General features: G+C 39.3%; 1 protein-coding gene across 9 annotated transcripts in view; it reads right to left on the bottom strand.

The window, feature by feature from the left end:
- Nucleotides 1-775: 775 nt before the first annotated feature.
- Nucleotides 776-18,297, bottom strand: part of GLRA2 (glycine receptor alpha 2) — a 122,255-nt gene continuing 104,733 nt past the window's right edge. For all 9 annotated transcript variants that reach the window (XM_088160213.1, XM_014875890.2, XM_088160216.1 and 6 more), the window contains one exon: nucleotides 776-2,301. In XM_088160213.1, the coding sequence (XP_088016339.1) occupies nucleotides 2,023-2,301 (279 nt within the window). In that variant the 3' untranslated portion in view covers nucleotides 776-2,022. The remainder of the gene's footprint in view (nucleotides 2,302-18,297) is intronic.

Genomic DNA, 18,297 nt, shown 5'->3' with positions numbered 1-18,297 from the left:
CCTCCCCTATTCTGGGGAGGAACAAACCCTTGTACTACAGGCAGCCATGTGGAGAGAGATGGGAACACAGACACAGACACATAAACACATAAATACAGGCTCAGGCTGAGGAACCTCTATTCTCTCAGCAGGAGCTGGTCCAGTAGCAAAAGTAGAGTGAGAGATGCTGAAGGTTCAGTATGTCTCAGTACCATATCTCATTAGGGGAGTGAGAAAAAATGTCTGTATTGGGCAGCTACAGTGTGTGTATTTGGGCCTCTCAAGGGAAGGACAAAAAACTGAATGCAGTTCTTGATCTGCTTTTAAACTATTGGTCACTCCAATGTCTACAAGAGGAAACTGGCACAGGCCATCTCAGCATGTCCTTCAGCTCACCAAAGTGGTGAAGCTGTAAGAAAGCCAGAAGAAAGTTCAGGACACTCCCAAGCCAGGCACAGCACATGTAAAGCTGGGCTGTATTTCTTGCTGTGCAGGGATGGTGTGAGAGGGGAGCAGCATCCCTCCTCCCCCAGGCCTGACTCAGCACATACAAATGTTCTAGAAATGCTCCCATCATATCCCAGACACACTTCTGACAGTCTTGACGTACTCCCAGGGGCTGCAGTAGTCCCTTTGCTGCAGGATAGATAGGCAAATTTGGCGTGCAAAGTCATGTCAGCAGAAGGCTGCTTTTCACCCTCTTTCTGCTGACAGAGCAGTGGAAGAGCTGGACTGTGGCACGAACAGCCCTGCTGCTGCTGCTGCTGCTGCAAATGAAGAAAAGAGTGAAGAAATCTTAGTACCACATTTAGCTTTATTGAAATTGAACAAATACCTTTTTTTAATAAACCCTTTTACAGCAAGTGTAAAATTTTAATGTTTTACTCATCTTATGTTACAGGTTGTCTTCTTCCATGTAAGCAAAAATACCATCTTTTTTTTCTTCTTTTTTTTTTTAATTTTTTTTAAATTTTCTACTTTAAAACATGTAGCAAGGATTTGAATAACGCAGATCCGGCACCAAAAGGTAACAGGTTCTGAAAATCACAGTACAGTTTTAAAATTCTTAGGTTAATTAATGATATTTAAAATGATAGCCACTTTGAGTAAAGATATAAATTAGAGGTCTGTAAACAAGTTGTGTTTACCTATAGAGCTATTGACTGCAGCTACAATGAGAGCAATAATAGAAACTCAATGCTAAACTGAGCTACACCTTTGAGGAAACAAGTTCTTACTAAGTAGTGTGGTACAGGGTAGCACAATAGGTAAAATACAGTTTGGCACCTCAAGTTGCATGTAAAATCAGCAGAAATAAAATTAAATAAGTGCACTGTCTCCCAACAGAAATAAACCGGGCAGTTTCACTGGTTTTGGAGTGTCAACTATCAAATAAATCACATGACACACAAGTTCAACCCCAAAATTACAATTCTAGTAAAGCAAGATAATATTAAAATGCACACCCACAAGGATAATAAAGTATAAATTTTGTTTCTTTTTTTTATTTTGTCCCTCTCCCCTATCAGTAGAAATAATTTACAACCCACAAAAGGACTCCTTGGTGAAACCACTACCTACAGACATGGTCATGGAATGTAGCTCAGTAGACTTGTTTCAAATAGAAAGGCAACATTATCCTGAAAAATTTTGGTCCTCTTACAACTCACTGTACTGTAGCCACCACAGTCTCTTGATAGATGTTTTAGGAGAATTGCTTGTTTTCTGATTCTCTTTTGTTCTGAAAGGTAATATCTTGTTGATAAAGCTGGGTCAAACTTGGCCCCAGTTGTAGATGTCTGATCAATGCTGAATCTGGAAGAACACACTAGGAGTACATAGGGGGAGCCTCTATTGGTATCACGGCATATTTTGTAATGGAATCACTTTTCCTTCTACACTGTTTTTCCTCTTTGCTGCTTTTTTCTCCAGTTTTCTGGGGGAGTGGGGAAGAAATCCTTAGTCCATTTGACAGAAAGACATTTCACTGTTTATTTACATGTGGATGACTTTGGCTAAGAAGTCCTGGTGAACCAGAGTTGCCTATTTCTTGTGAATGTCCTCATGCCGTATAATTTTGTATGTAATCCAGTAAAAGATGTTGAAAATGAGGAAGGCGAGTGGGAACGCTGCACGGGATATTGTATCAATCCTTTTTGCACGGTCAACAAACTTCTTTTTGATGGAATCCGAATCCTTGGGCGGTGCTGGGGGTGGGTTGGGTGGTGGAGCCTTGACTGCTGTGCCATCTTTGACTTGGAGGCAGTGGCCCATGCCATAGCCACTGAAATTGAATCGACTGTCACGAGCAACTTCGTCTTCCTGGAGGATAAAGAGGACAAATAAGACACAAAATCACCTTTCCATTGAGCATGCCATGTAGTTGAGTAGTTGAGCTGCACTCCCCCAAAGCACCTCAGCAAATTACCTAGTTCCACAATGATACAACGTCTGGGTTTTAAAGACAAACAAGAAGTTAAAGCCCACATAAAAAATATGTGGAAATCAGGTGACTTCTAGTGTTCGTGAATCTGAGCTTTAATTTTTCTAGCTATGTCTAAATCAAGTGCTCTGAGTAGCAAGCTGTATCCCAGCCCTATAGGGAAGATATTTGACTCCACAGGTTTATATAGCTCTCCTGGAGCTTTCTGTGGGGAGGAAACACAGTAGTGTTGGTAGCAGGATGTCTGCTCCAGCCAGGCTGAATTGAATGACCCAGAGATCCAGGGGAGCAAGTTCATGTCAGTGTGTTTCCAATGCTCACAGCAGCCTTACAGCTCCATCCCAACCCTACAAAACAGGGGGAGATCATGGTCCCTCCTTGCTCACAGGAGTGCTCTGACAATCAGCACTTCAAAGTGTACTGGGCACTCGGATTTAGTGCTAGCTGGGAGTCAGGTGCAGTAGCACGAGCTAATGTAGCATCACCCTGCAGAAATCCATTCTCTCTTGTCTGAGTGGGTGATATTTGTTTTTGGAGAGGTGAGTAACTACCATTGAACTTTATCACTATAATAACTGTGTGATGAAAGGCTTGTGACTATGCTGGTAAATTCTCCCTGATGTTTCTCCTGTCTGATAGAACAATAATACACAAGTTAACAGTCGCTGGCAGCTCTCCATGAAGGATTCAAAACCAGCAGACAAACCAGCTCTATTCTTTTTCATTCCAGCAGGGATAAATTGTAAGTTCAGGAGCTTGTTCTAGTTAAAGACCTTTTCTTTGACCAACAGATGCTTCACTATTGACTGAAAATGACCACTTCTTGGGCTGATAACAAGGCCAATCCCTCACTGGAAATACTCCCTCATAACTCTTACCAAAGCACAGCCTTCTGGACATAACAGAAAATCAAAAACTGCAAGAAAAAAAAACATCACAGCAGCAAGATATTGAATAACGAATATATTGGCTGAACTTGAGGATGGGAAGGAAGGATAATTTGCACCTATTCAGGATGTAAATCATTGCCCCTTCACAGAAGAACCTTTTTCAATAGCAGCACTTTTCTCTCTCCCCAGCTCCAGGACTGGAATTGAATATATCACCCAACTTGCTCTCCTTACCTTGGAGCTGACACACAAAGGTGAATAACCAGCAGTGTGATTCAAGGCTATCAAATGAGAAATAGTCACTCTGACTGCTTATGGCATTGAATGCTTATGGAAGGAGGGTAGGCAGTAAACAGTGCTCTGGAGACCCTGTCACTTCAGCATGAAGGTCTATTCTACAGTGTATCCATATACAGGTGGAAAATTGCATCATTGCAAGGCTGTTTGAGCACTTATCCAGGGCTTACAACCTTTTCATTTCAGAAGTTCACCATCATTAAGAAAAAGAAGGATAGTCTTCTCCTTTTCCAATTTTATTTGCAGTTTGCAGTACCTCTGTGAAAACTCTGCTTGCCCTAGTGATTATAAGTAGGTAAAGTATTTTAAAGATGAACCCACTGAGACCTAAGTTCTGGATAGCCTTATTAGGCAAGCCTTTTCTTGCATGACTTAATGACTTAATAACACTACCAAGTCCTCCACTAATACAGGGAGATGCCTTCCTCTCAGTGATTTTCATTTTACTGAGTTTGAAGGATAAAATGCATGCCCAGGACATGAGAGGTGATTAAAAAGGGTAACAGATTTTCAGCAGCTGTGTTGCCATATGTACTTCATTCATTTTTTAAAAATTTAATTTCTGTTGCTCCTGAGAGATCTGTGGGAAGAATAAAAAGTACTGAGCTCAACGCAAGCTTGGAGAGTCCTGACTTCCATTGTGACCTGGTGGATCACAGCTTTGTCACACGGGGCTGAGCAATTCATCTTCAATGTCACAGCCTTCCTTTTAAGCTTACACTGTAGCAACTTGAGTGGGAAGCCATTTGAGCTTAGGGACAGGGATGTTTAAATGAAATTCTTTAAGGTATTCAGCACCCAACCCTTAACTGTAAGGAGCCACTTATTCCCAATGGGATTTAGAGCCCTGCTTTTCCCACCCAGACAGTAGTTGCCTGTGCCACTTCTTTCTCACAAAAGCCATAGGGAAGCATGTCCAGTCCCCATGTTAGTTTTTTTATTTAGGATTGCAGCAGCTGAGATTTAACCTGAGTACAAGTACAGCATTCACCTGGGGTATGAGTGATACAGGCTCAGTTTCCCTATCTGCTTGAACAGATTTGAATCTCCTTCTCCCTAATAAATCTCTGGATTGGTTTGTTACTGTTTTCCCAACAAAAACCTTTTTCAAAGACTAAATAATCGATTAGTAGAATAGCATTGTCTTGCTATACCCACTTGTTACTATGCCTGGTATTATGCATTTACACAAACACAGCACTAGGTACACCCAAGCTGAAGCTGTTGGAATCATTTAAGTGCCACCAGAAGCAAGGAAAGCCAGAGCCCTCACAGCCCCAGTCCAGTCCTGGAGATGCCAGAGCTGCATAACCACCATGGGAGTTTTAACAGTGAAATCCCCCAGGAGCCAAAGGAGCTTTGCAGTCTGGCATGTGCCTGCACTCTGAGCCCTGCCAGGTCTCACAGGCAAGACCTGACCCCATCAGAGCTCCCTACCTGACCAGACATCATCTGAAAGACCTCAGGGTGGTGAGATCTCTGCCCTTTCCAACGAAACAGGGTAATGGTGTTGAAAATTAACAATGAAACCCTGGAGATATCAAGATCTACGTCTGTACTAAGAGGATACTTTTGCCATGAGACTGCAGGAGTGGGCTTGTGTCCTTTTGGCCTCTGAGCCCCTAAACAGCTTCCACCCAAAACGAAGCAGAAGGGACAGAAAGGCTTTCTCCATGCTGCTGAGGGGAGCTGGGGAATCAGCCCAAGTTCTTGAAGTTCAGTGTTCATGTTGCTTGTGATTCAGCTCACTCTGGGGTAGATCATACCAAAAAACTTTCTCCAAGACAAATGTGCTCCACTGGGGACTGATGCCACACACTGCCATCATGATCCACTTCCTGATATCTGGCCTCAGGAACAGTCAAATCCCCCATCTGATTTACTTTAGCATTATGGATGCAGTTAAAAAAAATCTGTCTCTAAACCACCATAATCTTATGACAAAACTACAATTTGATATTTCAGACAATCTCCCAACATCCTGTTATATATAAAGGACTTGGGGGAATAGTCACAGAGAAAGAAAAACAAATTTATACCTTTTGATAAAGAATATTTTGTAAAATTATAATTCAAAATTCCAGATGAAGAACTGACCTTAAGTGCTTTCCCTTAAATAGTGGATATGTCTTCCTTTGACCTAAAGGATTGGTAAAATACTGCACAGCTTTCCTTGGGTACCTTCTGGGGAGGCTGCAGAGTCACTCTTCATTCTCAAGGTCATATTCAGTTCATACCCTCTGACATATCTGCCATGGACACTCATCAATTGACAGTCTTCAACCTGTTCACTAGCTTAGTCACTAGAATAAAATAGTCCAAATGACTTTTCAAACATCTCTATCATTATTTTAATCAGACTACACTTAAAACATATTAATTTTAAACTGGACAGGATCTTGCATGAATCCCAGACTATTCATGTGTTTACAGAATTTAAAACCAGAATCAAAGAGCAGCTGGAAGCCACTGGACATCAACTGGAGTGGCAGAATTCACTGCCATTGAACTTACTAACTTTCGCTTTCTGAAGGGATGTGATATTATGTGCTACATAATACAGAGTCACAACTCCATCTGTCCTTGATTAAGGTATAGGGAAAAGGGTCATAAACTAGGATGAGAAACAGAAAAGAAATTAATAGCAAGAGAAAAGTGTTCTTTCGATAGTTTTCATTCAGATGTTCACACCCTGAGTATTTTAGAAGAATTATCCACTGAAAACTAACTATATTTCCTGAGATGTGGGCAAATACTTTCTATAGATGCTTTTTCAACAACATAAGTTTATGACTATTGTCTTATGATGTCATAATGAACAGGCTTAGGTATTGGCTTTAAACAATTTTCATTAAACAAGAATTACACATTTTTCATATTTTAAATTATCCTTTATGAATTTAGTGATTCTTTTTGTGCTTTACAAATTGATGGCATTAAATTCTCTTGACTTAGCTTTACAGTAAGCAACATATAAATGGGGGTAATACTACCGAAATGGTTTTATTTTATCATTATTAATTTTTGAAAAGCTTTTATTTCTACTCGATCAGGGCTATAATGTATTCAATACTACCAGTTTTACACCAAAGTATTTAGAAATGGGGAAAACACTTTAGAAAATCTAGCCCATTCAATGCCTTCCATGCTCAGCTTTCTGTACAATGCATTTTGAAGTGCTTGGTCCTCATCATTTTTAAATGCTTATTGTCAGCATTGACTCAGTTTTAACAATGAGGAAAATGAGAGAGAGGCTGGCTTCAAACAGTGTATTTAATTTACTCTCTGATGTGATTTATTCTTTTAATTTTGCTACTCTTTTTGCAACATATGGTGGAAAACTATTTAAAAGACTATCTGGTTTAATTAAATTTCAAGGACATAGATGATTAATTTTAGGTATAGGATAGAGAACATCAGAGAAATTTTCCTTTTGGTATTCATAAGCACAAAGTTAGAAACCCGGAATCAATTCAGACTTGAATGCAAAATGGAATCATTAGGGAATGGACACCAAAATATCTTTGGAGATTTCATTCTTAAATCATCTTTATGACTTGGAGACACCTCCCATCTCTTGGTACTTTACATAATTCATGGTGTGGTTTTGCAGACAGTCATGCTTACATGCTTTCAGTTCTCTGCAGTCACTGAGTATGTGGACGAAGATAGTTCAGCTGAGAATCATATTTTGGACTTTCAAATCCCCTTTGGTTCCTCACAGAAGCCTCTTACAAAATTCAATTCAATTCATTTGTGAGGAGATGAAAGGCAAAGTCCTTTCATAGATTAACAGTTTAAAAGGCAGTAATGGAGTTTAGGAGTAAAAAATCGATTTCAAAACTGGGGGATTCACTGAAGGGGATCTCTAAGAATCTGTGTGAGAACCACTCAGAGGAACTGAGTTATAAATAAGCTGGGACAAAGGCTCCCAGGGGAAGGTGCACTGGTGAAACAAGATATTCAAAGCAGATAAAGCTAAGCCAGGCTTTCCAGAAGGATTCTAAAAGATGAGTGACTAAGTAACAAAATAGCAGTAATTAAATACAAGGTTGATAAGTGCAAGGTTAAACATTGCAGAAGATAACCCTAATTACATAGACCGTAGTGGGATCAAAATGGTTTTGTTTTTTCCTCGTTTATGAGTTTGGGAAATTACCACATATATGATTCTGACATAAACATTCTGTTAAACAACAGTCAGGAAATGGGCAAACAAAACAGAAGATGCCATTCTGCCATTTTATCTACTCACGATGCAATCAGTTTTTGGACACAAGTGGTATTTGTAGTAATTCAAGCCTAGTGAACACATAGCAAAAGTAGATAAAATACAAAGAGGAGATAAAGGCATTTTTTTGCATAAGGAAGAAAAAAATAGATGAGATCTCCTCATGTTAGAAAGGCTGCGTTTGGAAGATAATATCATAGGACGCTAAAAAACTTCTCTGATTTCTTACAGCCTGAAAAGCTCTGGATCTCAGCTCACCTATGCCAGATGTCATTCCCACTTCTTCCTAATCCACAGGACCTGAAGGTGATGTAAAATTGTCACCTTCTCACCTCAATCCTGCCAAAGTACAAATCAAATGCTTCCCAGAATTTGGTTTAAATATAGTTTTTCCTAAATCTTCACCAAGATGTTTAATCAAAAACATAAACAGTCTCTGACCAATCCTACTGCAAGATGACACTCCATCATGACCCATCTGCACATGACTGTGGCAATCACCCCATTCCTGCCTCTCTTAACAGTGATTTTCCTGCTCACTGGGGTTTGCTTTTGCTCTCATTTGAACCCTCATGCCTTATGGAATCTAATTAAAACAGACCTTGGATAATAAATAGACATTTTAATTAATGGAAGAGAAATTGGTCATTGTTGTCTTTGGTGAGGACTTCCAATGGACAGATTTAGGCTTGTTTTGGAAACTTGTGTTTAGTAGTATGTTCTGTCTCCAATAAACAGCAGAAAGATCTCTGAAGCATGAGTGATTTACTTACGCAGTCTGTGAGAACAGCAAGTGAACTGTTGTTAATGCAATAATGAAATGGTAGTTAATGTGGCTTCGCCCTTTTCGAGTAGGAATTGAACATTATCCAACTGAAAGAGTAACATAATTTAAACATGTTCTGAGTAAAAATATTTTCCTGGCTTGAAATATCTATTCGTAAAATCAAAATTTTTCAAAAATTACTTTAATATTAAAGGTTATACAGTCGGTAAGGGTGAGTGGTTTGCTAAAAAAAACCAAAAAACTTTCTCTTTAGTAAAGAACAGCTCCTGTCTAAATTTTGCAAACACAATTAATTAAAATTTCTTATGCAATTTCAAGTTTTATATATAATATGATGAATGTTTTCATTTTAGGGGAGGGAGAAGCAGGTGAACTACTATTTTGCAAGCACCATAAATGTTATGATAGTCATTCCTCCTAAAAACCCAGCAGATTGAATCCTGACACAGTTTTGGTTTCTTGTTTTCCTTTATTTTAAATGAAAGTAATGCCTTAAAATATCCAGATACAGTGATCTGTTAGTCTTATAGGTACAATTTGACTGGATATTAAATTCTTTCAGGACAGTAAAGTCTGGAGACTTGACTGCTCTTGAATAACTTCTGCCAGTCTCTCTCCAAGGAAAGAAGAGGCTGGCCAGTTTATCAATGGGAATGGCACATTATTCTGTTTTACATCAGACAAAAGCATGTTGGTGACCTAGATTTGAAGGATAATCTGCTCTGACCAGAAATCTGTTGGATAAAGGGCAACTGACTTCTGCTCATTCTGCCTGCATGCAGGGCTGAGTAAAATGCAAAGCTGGTGTTTAAATATGTGACTATTTCAGCTAGAACATGAAATAGCTGTTAATGGGCACATCAAACTAAACAATGTAAAGCAAGACTACATTTGCTAAAATTTTAGAAGATCAAAAACCTAAAATACCAATGGAAATGCACCTAAAATTCACTTACTCCATTTTCTCTTGCTTTCTGCAAGATGTCTACCTCAGGAGAGATGAGCAGACTCCCACCTTCCTCCTTTCAGACTTCACCTCTCTCCCTCCCTGATACCTGCTGCAGGGTCAATATCACGGGACAAGGGCACGGTGTCCCCAGGTGGGTGACAGGAGTGGGTGAACAGCCACAGTAACGTGTGGGGTACCCATGCTCAAATACCCCAGTCACAGACAGGAATATCTGAGCTACCCTCTACACAGGATTTTTCCCATCAGGCTCTCTGGTCCTTTTCTCAGAGCAGGTTTAAATGCTTTGGGGAAGATGATTTTTATGAAATTTCTCAATGTCCTTTTCCTTAACTGCAATTATTCTAGGAGACTAGAATAGTTGCGAGACCACTCCTGTGCCCTTGGCTGTGCCATCTCAGAGTACCTCATTAGTCAGTCAGTCAAAATTAAAAAAAGAACTAAATGTCCATAAAGAGCACTCATGATTGGATTCATGCAGATTACTCTCTAGAACAATATTGCTGGGGATGTTTAATTGCTCAGGTTTTGATTGTCTCAGCTGCCCCATTCCTTGGGGCTGATGTGCAGCCATCCCTACACCTTGCTGAGTTCTCCTGCTTGGTGCCAGGAAGGAGCAGAGGAAGGGGACGGGCAAAGAGAAGCAAGAGGAAAAGACTTTTTACCTCTCTGGTGGTGGATTCTCATCCTCAAATCATTTTCTACAAAAAACACCCAGCAAAGGCAGACAGAGTTTACTAGGGCTTTCTCAGACATTCATGCATTTAATTTATGCAAATACTGAACAAAATGAATTAAATATTGCAAATTACATTAAGAATTCAAATTCTGTAGCTAAAAATAGTCAAGAATATTTGAATAATCTTAAAGTGTTCACATGCAAATTTTATAAATTTGGTCGGGGGAGATTGTGGAGAGTTTTTTGTTTGTTTCCTTGTTTTTAGTTTTGGGTGTTTTTTGTTCCTGAGGGTACAAGCCTTTATTTTGCAGCTATCAGTTCTTAATACCGGGCTTCCAATAAATAATGTTTTGGGGTTGAATTTATTTCCTTATCTCCTATTGCAAAAGTTACTTTTTCTGGCTTTCCATATCATTTATTTCTCATTGTTAGTCAAGATCTCCATCTGGATTTCTCTAGCTATTCTTGCATAGGTCCAAAGCATCACTGGGTTAAAAAAAAAATATTTGCCAGCTATCTGCCCTTCAAACTTGTGTTTAGAAACGTCTTGACTGTTTGATTGTATTACGAATTTGCTACACCTATAGACTTCTGTATTTTCATTTTTTATTTGCTTATGTGAGGGTTGCTCTATAAAATTCTGATATTATTTATTCTTAGGAAAACAAACATTCATCATGAGGTAAAAATCAATGACACTCAATGCTATAGCAACTTGACAGTGCAATCTCTACATGGAATTGTTGTGGTATTTTTTTCTCATCTGATAAGCAATAAGTCCACAGATTCTAGAAGGTCACTGGAAATGTGCATACAATGGAAATTAAATAATATTTCATTTAAAATAGGTTTGATAGTTTTTCTTTTACTGTATTACACACACACACACACAGTCTGCATGCATCCATCCATGGAGATATATGTACCTACATATAAGTGTGGGCATCTACTTAAGCTAGTCCTCTAATGTATTCCCTGAAGGCATTAGTTAGTGGCAAGTTCACCTAGTGGGAACATTTTTATTCTATTTTAAGATTAAGAGCACTCTCAGGAGAATTTATTAATTATTAATTTTTTATAACATCTCAAATGCTAACTTTTACACTAGCTTTTCCCCTGCAGTAGTTCTGAGGAGCGAGGATACAGAACACACAGGCAATGGTCATTAAACCTTCCCAATCCTCTCTGCCCATAAGTAGGCACTTTGGTGTGGTGCTGGCATTTCTCCAGGAGGACCATCTGCCCAGGCCAGTAACTAAGCAACAGATCTCCTGGTGATGGCCTTTTATTACTTGGCAAAACTGATAAAAGGATAACCTGAAACAAGAGATTTAACTGTGTATGAGAGAAGTCAGTACTGAGAGGTACAGACAGATGAAATGTGGAAGCATGGCTATAGCACTGGAAAAGGTATTCTTGGGAGAAGATCTCAGATGCTTATCTGAACTCAAGTTTTTTTAAAGAATATCAAGGCAAATGGGAGAAGATATGCCCAATTAATTTACCTAAAAGAGACCACACAAGGATAACACAAAAGTAAAGAGTTGCCATGCCAGCAGCCTTCCTGAGATGTGCATATTGTATGTTTCATCTGTTATGTCCTGGAGTCATTCCAAACCAGTGTTTGCAGTGCCAGAGCTCTGAAGAAGCCTGTAATGAGGTACCTGGGAGAGGTCAGGACTCACTGTGACTGCCTACAACCTCCTGACCCTGGGGTTCCATTTTTGAGGAGGGATGACACCAGGGAAGGATAATATTCAGAGAACATGTCAACAAAGAACAAAGCAAAGCAGGAGCACCCCGAGAGACAGGGACACCTGGCAGCACAGGTTTCTACTTCACTGAACATCCAAGAGCTTCAGGACTAGCAGGCAGGAGCATTCTGCCCAGATCAGACAAGCTGAGGTGTTTGGTGACAGCCTAAATACTGCACAGTAGGGTACCACACATGCTGTGCAATCAGAATGGGTGGGCATTAAACTGATTTGTTTTCCTCTGAGCTGAAAACATGAATAGGGTCTTAGAACCCCTAATGTGAAACACAAGCAAATTGATATCTACTCTTGGTCTTTTGCTTCCCTGTCACCTTATTTCTGCAACTGTCTCTTCTCTTTTTAACTCCTTTTAATTTTTTTTCTCTGACACATTTTGCCTCACTAATTCCCAAACAGGATTACTGTTTTTGCCTACCTCCTCTTTGATTCTTTCATCCACTCTTTTCCTTATATGGGGTCTCTACCTTCTATTTGCAAAATTCAGTTCCTTCCTTAAGTCCTATCTGCTCTGGCCCTTTCTGCTCTTTGCAACTAAATTATCATCCTCCAAAGAAAAGGCAAGCCATAAAAGTAGAACTCCATCTTGCCAAGACCACCTTTAAACTGAGAGGCGCTCCTCTCTTTTTTAAGAATAGCTAGGTTTTGTTTTCTTTTGTTATTGTTGTTGTTGTTTTGTTTTGTTTTAATTAAAACCTTCTGCTTTTGGATATCTACAGAGCTGATAATTGCTTAAAGAGTTTCCAGTATCATAAAGCATTTTGAAATGTGATTCTTCTCATTTGGTCTACTGTTCATGACACACAGCCTGTCCCATTGCTGGCATGGAAAACTGAAGATCACCAAGTGTGTGGGCCCATGCAGCAACCTGTGACTGTGTTCTGACCACCCAGAACATGCAACATGAACCTTTTGGAGACTTTGGAAAATGGTCACGAGGGCTACAAAATCAGCACATGGAATTTCATTTTTATTCTAAATTTAAAGCTCAGAAAAAAGAGTTGTTGTTTGTGCATAGCACAGGTTGTTCTAGTCTACTGAAAACTGAGTAATGTGGTAGTATATGCAAATAGTAATAGATTAAAGACTTGGCATGCTCCGGAATACTCCAATGACATGTCCAATCACAGCAGTACCATCTGCTTTTCCTTATATATGCTAAATTTATAACACTCTGCTAATTTCTGTAAAAGTTTACTCACCAGTTTCAGGAAATTATACTTAACAGACATGCAATATTTGGGCTTTGTGACTTACTGTTAGCAAACAGTTAGTAAATGCCTTTTCAATTACTCATCTCTATTCTTAGACAAAGGACTTTAGAAATCAATAACATCGATTATGATTCTTAAACCCAAAGGAATGGCAGTGATTTGCAATTCAAATGTTAATTCCCTAAGTTTTTGCTCACACTCGAATTTTGACAGACCCAAAGGCAATCAGACTTTCACCTGGAGTTTGGAAACCAGTAAAACATAAGTCTGGTAGTGTACAGCTAAATTAAAATTAACTCCTTCTGTTTGGAGTGGAATTTTTACCAGGTAGCCTAACTGTAGCTTCTCTTCAGGCAGTGTTCAGTTTGACCCAAGGAGACTGCACAATATTGGCAAAATCCCCCTCAAAATTGCTCACTGACACTCTGAGACATAGGAAAATAGAAAACCAGGCAAGGAAAGGCTCCCTTCAATGGCCGTCTGGGGTTTCCACGAGTGTTTTGCCCCGTTGGCTTCACGGCTGGATATTTTACTGATGATGCTGGAGTTCATTTAGAGTGTCTCTGCATGGTGCTGGCTGAATGATTTCTTCCCACAGGATAAAAGGGTGAGTTATCCTTTCTTTGGGTCGAAGGGAGCAGGTATTTCAAAGTGTGAGACCATTGAAGCATCACCTGAGGGGACAGTGGTCTAGAGGATATTTTAAACGTGTTTGACACATTTAAATAGATGGTTTCAGCTTGCCATTTTTGGAATGGATCCTAAAATAAAAGTCACTATAAAGAATAAAGCAATTTGTTTTGGATGATTAAGAGAATCTGGCTCATATATCTAAGGTGTGACAATTCCAATCACATCTTCATTTCAATTTATAGGAAAGAAATAAACTAGGCTTCATTATTGTTCATACCGCTGGTTCTATATATTTGACATGATAATCTACAGTATTAGTCAGTAAATTGACTCACTGGACTGCCCTTGATCATATGCTCCATTTTCCACTCAGCAGGGCTCTCTCTAACAGCTATATATAACCAGGGAAAAAAAAAAAAAAAGAGATGGTTCTCTCTTACATCCTTATAAAATGATGCTGCGTTCAGTTTTCCTGTTGCTTCAAAGGTTATAAGTGATGTGATCTTTTCCCCGTCACAGATAATATATGGCTGCTGTTTGTCTGACTTGTAAGCTCCTCACACAGAAATCCAATACTTCCCTCTTGTCACATATTCATTTCAGAAATGTGTTCTCTTGCATTTCTTGAAATGAAATGAAATTAAATAGTCTCTGTATTCCTATCTGCCAGTTTGCAAGTCTTGCCTTGTGTGGTCCCTCCTCGTCATACCACGGTTGTCATATTAGCAGCCCACACGAGTACTTGCAGCAAATGTAAAATCTCCTGATTGTAATTAAAATTCTGCATGCTTTTCTGTTAAATAACATAAATCATTGTACATCATAATCCATAGCTCTGCTCCTCTGCCACTGTTTTAAAATGTCTGATTACTGAGCTAATTGCTCAGGCAGGTTGTTTTTAGACTGTATAATGCATTCATGGGTTATATATCTCTGTCAAAATAAGTATTGGATTAATCTTGGTTCCTCATCTACATCTTGAGAAATTGCTTCCTCAGTCCAGACAGAAGTTAAAGTCAGGGGCAGCCTCTAAAAGGGGCTAAAGGGTGCAGGGCAGTTGAGAAAGAATGAGATCCCAGAGACAAAAAACCAGACATCTCAGCAGAAGATTGGCATGAGTTACAAAGTACAAACTTGTGTATCTCACAAACTCGTGTATTTCAGCAGCATATCTGCAGGTGTAACCTGTGTTGCTGCAGAAGGAAGGGGAACCTAACACTGTTAGGACAGAAAGAGCCTATCACTATTCCTGTCCAGAATGGTAAATAATTGTTCAGAGACTTTTTTACTCACCTTTGTTCCAGAAGTACTTGCAAGTCAAAGAGAAGTACGGGATGTAAACCAGAAGTACTCAACTGTGGGTCAGCACATCCACAAAAAGATATAATTCAGCTCACACTTTCCCTTAGGAGCAATCCCTGACAACTCTCTTTTAAACTCACTCCTGATATATTGGGCACATTACAGAAGAATGTTTAACAGCACTGATTAATATTTTCATCAACTGTAAATTGTCCAGTGTACTGCCTGGTGCTGATTCTGCCAGCTGGCTCTCAAGGGCTCTTCTGGTCCTGTTCCCTGCCATCCTACAATTCTGTGTTTGTAGTTTGAAGAACAGAATATAAATCAATAGCTGTCCAGGCCAAACAGCTTCCTCTAAATTGTAATGCTTTAAAAATGCAAAGAGGCTAAAGTCTAAGCCTCTTTGCTTTGAAGGTTTGAAAGCTGCCAGCAGAAAAGATTCCCAGATTCATATGGTACCAATTCCTAAGACATCTTCACTTTGAAATCGAAGGCAAGAAGTGAAGATTTATGGTAAAAGAAAGGTCAAAATTTACATCATCATGTCATACTGATTACCCTAGGGGCACCCCTGTGCTCCTGGAGCATGGTGCTTTTGGCTAAATACCTTTCTGTCTCCCCTCAGACGAATGAGACCTCACCATGGGGTTCTTCTTTCATAGCTAAAGGATGCAAATATTTGACAGACTCACAAGAGTCAGGTGTGGCAGTAAGGAACATACAGCAATGACAGGAAAAAAGTGAGGTGCTAAGAACACTGGCTGGGATGCCACATGCAATAACAACATCACTAAGTTTCATGTGGGCTTCAAAAATATTCATGAAATAGCAGCTGTTAGGTTCAAACACAGCATCTGATGAAAAAGATCTGTTGTCATGATATAAGTCTGATATTCAACCCCAGCTACACAAATACCCACAAGAGGACTCATCAAACAAAGAAGAAAGCAATAACAGCACAGAGAAGTGTGACAAAAGCATCAGTCTCCATGCATCAAAAAGTAAAATTCAAATAGATTATTTTTACAACAAAATAACACGATATAAGCCGCAAGGGAAAGTGAACAAAGATCAAAGAGCAAATAAGAGACAGGAAACATAAACAGGCATCCCCAGTATCTTGAAGTCAAAGAACGGCAGCATAGAGCACCAGAGCATCTTAAAAGAGCTGTCATGTATTTGCAGAAAAACATCCATTGTGCAAACTTGAAAAAAAGGAGTATTAACATTTAGAAAGCAAGACAACATTTTCTGTGCCTGAAAAATCTACCCTCTCTGGACTTTTTATTACTTTTTCTTCATACTCCTGTTTCCTCCCTATGAAAAAAGTACATTTTATGTCTTCATTGCATGAACATCCAGCACAGGTAACAGTAAGGACAGAATAATAAAAGACTAGCCCATTAGCAAAAAATACAAAACTGGCTCCACCAGAGTTCATGACAGACAAATCTAGGACATCTTCAAGATAAAGAACAAAATGACAGTGCTCAAAGACATTTTAAAAGAGAACTGCAACAGCTGGATAATCAATTGCTTTTACATAAAATCTAAAGCCAAGGTGAAGGTTTGGAACAGCAGCACTGACTTAGTGTTTAATGATTTCCTTTTTAATTTTTTTTTAATTTTGAAAGCAAATAATCTTGTTTTCCCCGTTGCTTTTTTTTTTCTTTGCATGGGCTAAGGACCACCAGTCATCCCCCAACCACCATCTGAGAAACCTGAAATGGCAGAATGAAATGGTCTTATTCTAAATCCCTAAATGTGCCAAAATTGTTCCTGCTGTTGTTTGTGCAATTGTGCAAACAGAAATACATCAGACTAGCACAAGTGCGTCCCCTCCTTTCTCTTTCAACACTGCCCTCCTTGCAGGCACAGTCACTGAACTCAGGGTTACTTTGCTCATGAAAAATACCCACCAAACTTTGTGAATATTGTGCTACAGTTTGCAAAACCATTAGTCATCCTGTTTGCTTTCATCTAATACACAGCTTTGGTTATTTCTATTTTTGGATTCACCTCACACAAGATCTTCCTCCACTTCCTATACCCTTTTCCCTCCCAGAGTGCACTCCTGTTGGCTCCAGTGGCCATACATACTCCTAGTCCCACAAGTGCTGCAGACCTAATATGAACAACTCATAGCAAGGTTTAGGAAAGTATTTTAATAATTCATAAATCATCACATCGAACTGACTGCTCTATCCATAAATAGCAAAGGCTGCTGATCACAAAAATACCACCTCTGGTTTAGAAAGCCCTTGAGCTGCAAAGTCCTGGAGCCCAGGAGCATCAAGGACGTGTTGCTGCCACACAGAGCTTCCTGTGCAAGGCAGAGGAATGTTGTGCTGGCCCAGCACAGGACAGCCTTCTTGGAGTTTGTCATCTCCAGATGGATCTGCCCACAGCACAGAGACGTGGCCAGTTCCTGAACAACTGCCTCATGAATTTCAAAGCTACACTGGTTATTTAACTCAAGAGTCTGAATAATGACCCAAATAAATGTTCCTACCAAATCCCTTTGGTTTATGACTATATCGTTGCATGTCTAGCTTGAAAAGGTGACAAGTCTGTTTTTCCTAAGATGTAACCCTGAAAATAAGAATCTAAATTCAATGTTATGTCTTTCCATAGGCATTACTAAAAGAATTGTTTACAAGCATTTTAAAAATTAATCTGTAAAAGAGTTATAACTTATTTCTGGTAGTAATCCAGCTTTATGGGGTCCCTGATAAGAAATTAGACTGTTGCAAGGTAGAAAGGTAAAGCTGAAAACAAATGCTACATGAAAAACACAGTGAGTTAGGTTGAAAAACCGAAAAATAGCTTTGCAAACGAGGATGAGCATCTAAGCTCATGCTTGGTAGGAAAGAGATGAGAAGTAATTAAAAAAGAAACTATATGGAGCAATAATTTTGAAAGTAGCACATAAATTAAAAATAAACCCTAATCCTCTTTAGTTTTGCTGGAGAATTCATAGCTAGAAATGTTGGTGAGGCTACTTGGAGTGAGAAGCATGATATCCAAATGTAAGATGCTCAAAAGGAGAACCAGAATGAATAAATTCAGGAAAGCTGAAGCCCAGGCATGACGGGATATGCCA

The sequence above is a fragment of the Sturnus vulgaris genome, chromosome 2 (genome assembly GCF_052056855.1).
Source record: "Sturnus vulgaris isolate bStuVul1 chromosome 2, bStuVul1.hap1, whole genome shotgun sequence".
Classification (NCBI taxonomy): domain Eukaryota; kingdom Metazoa; phylum Chordata; class Aves; order Passeriformes; family Sturnidae; genus Sturnus; species Sturnus vulgaris.
This window is presented reverse-complemented; position numbering and strand designations above follow the sequence as displayed.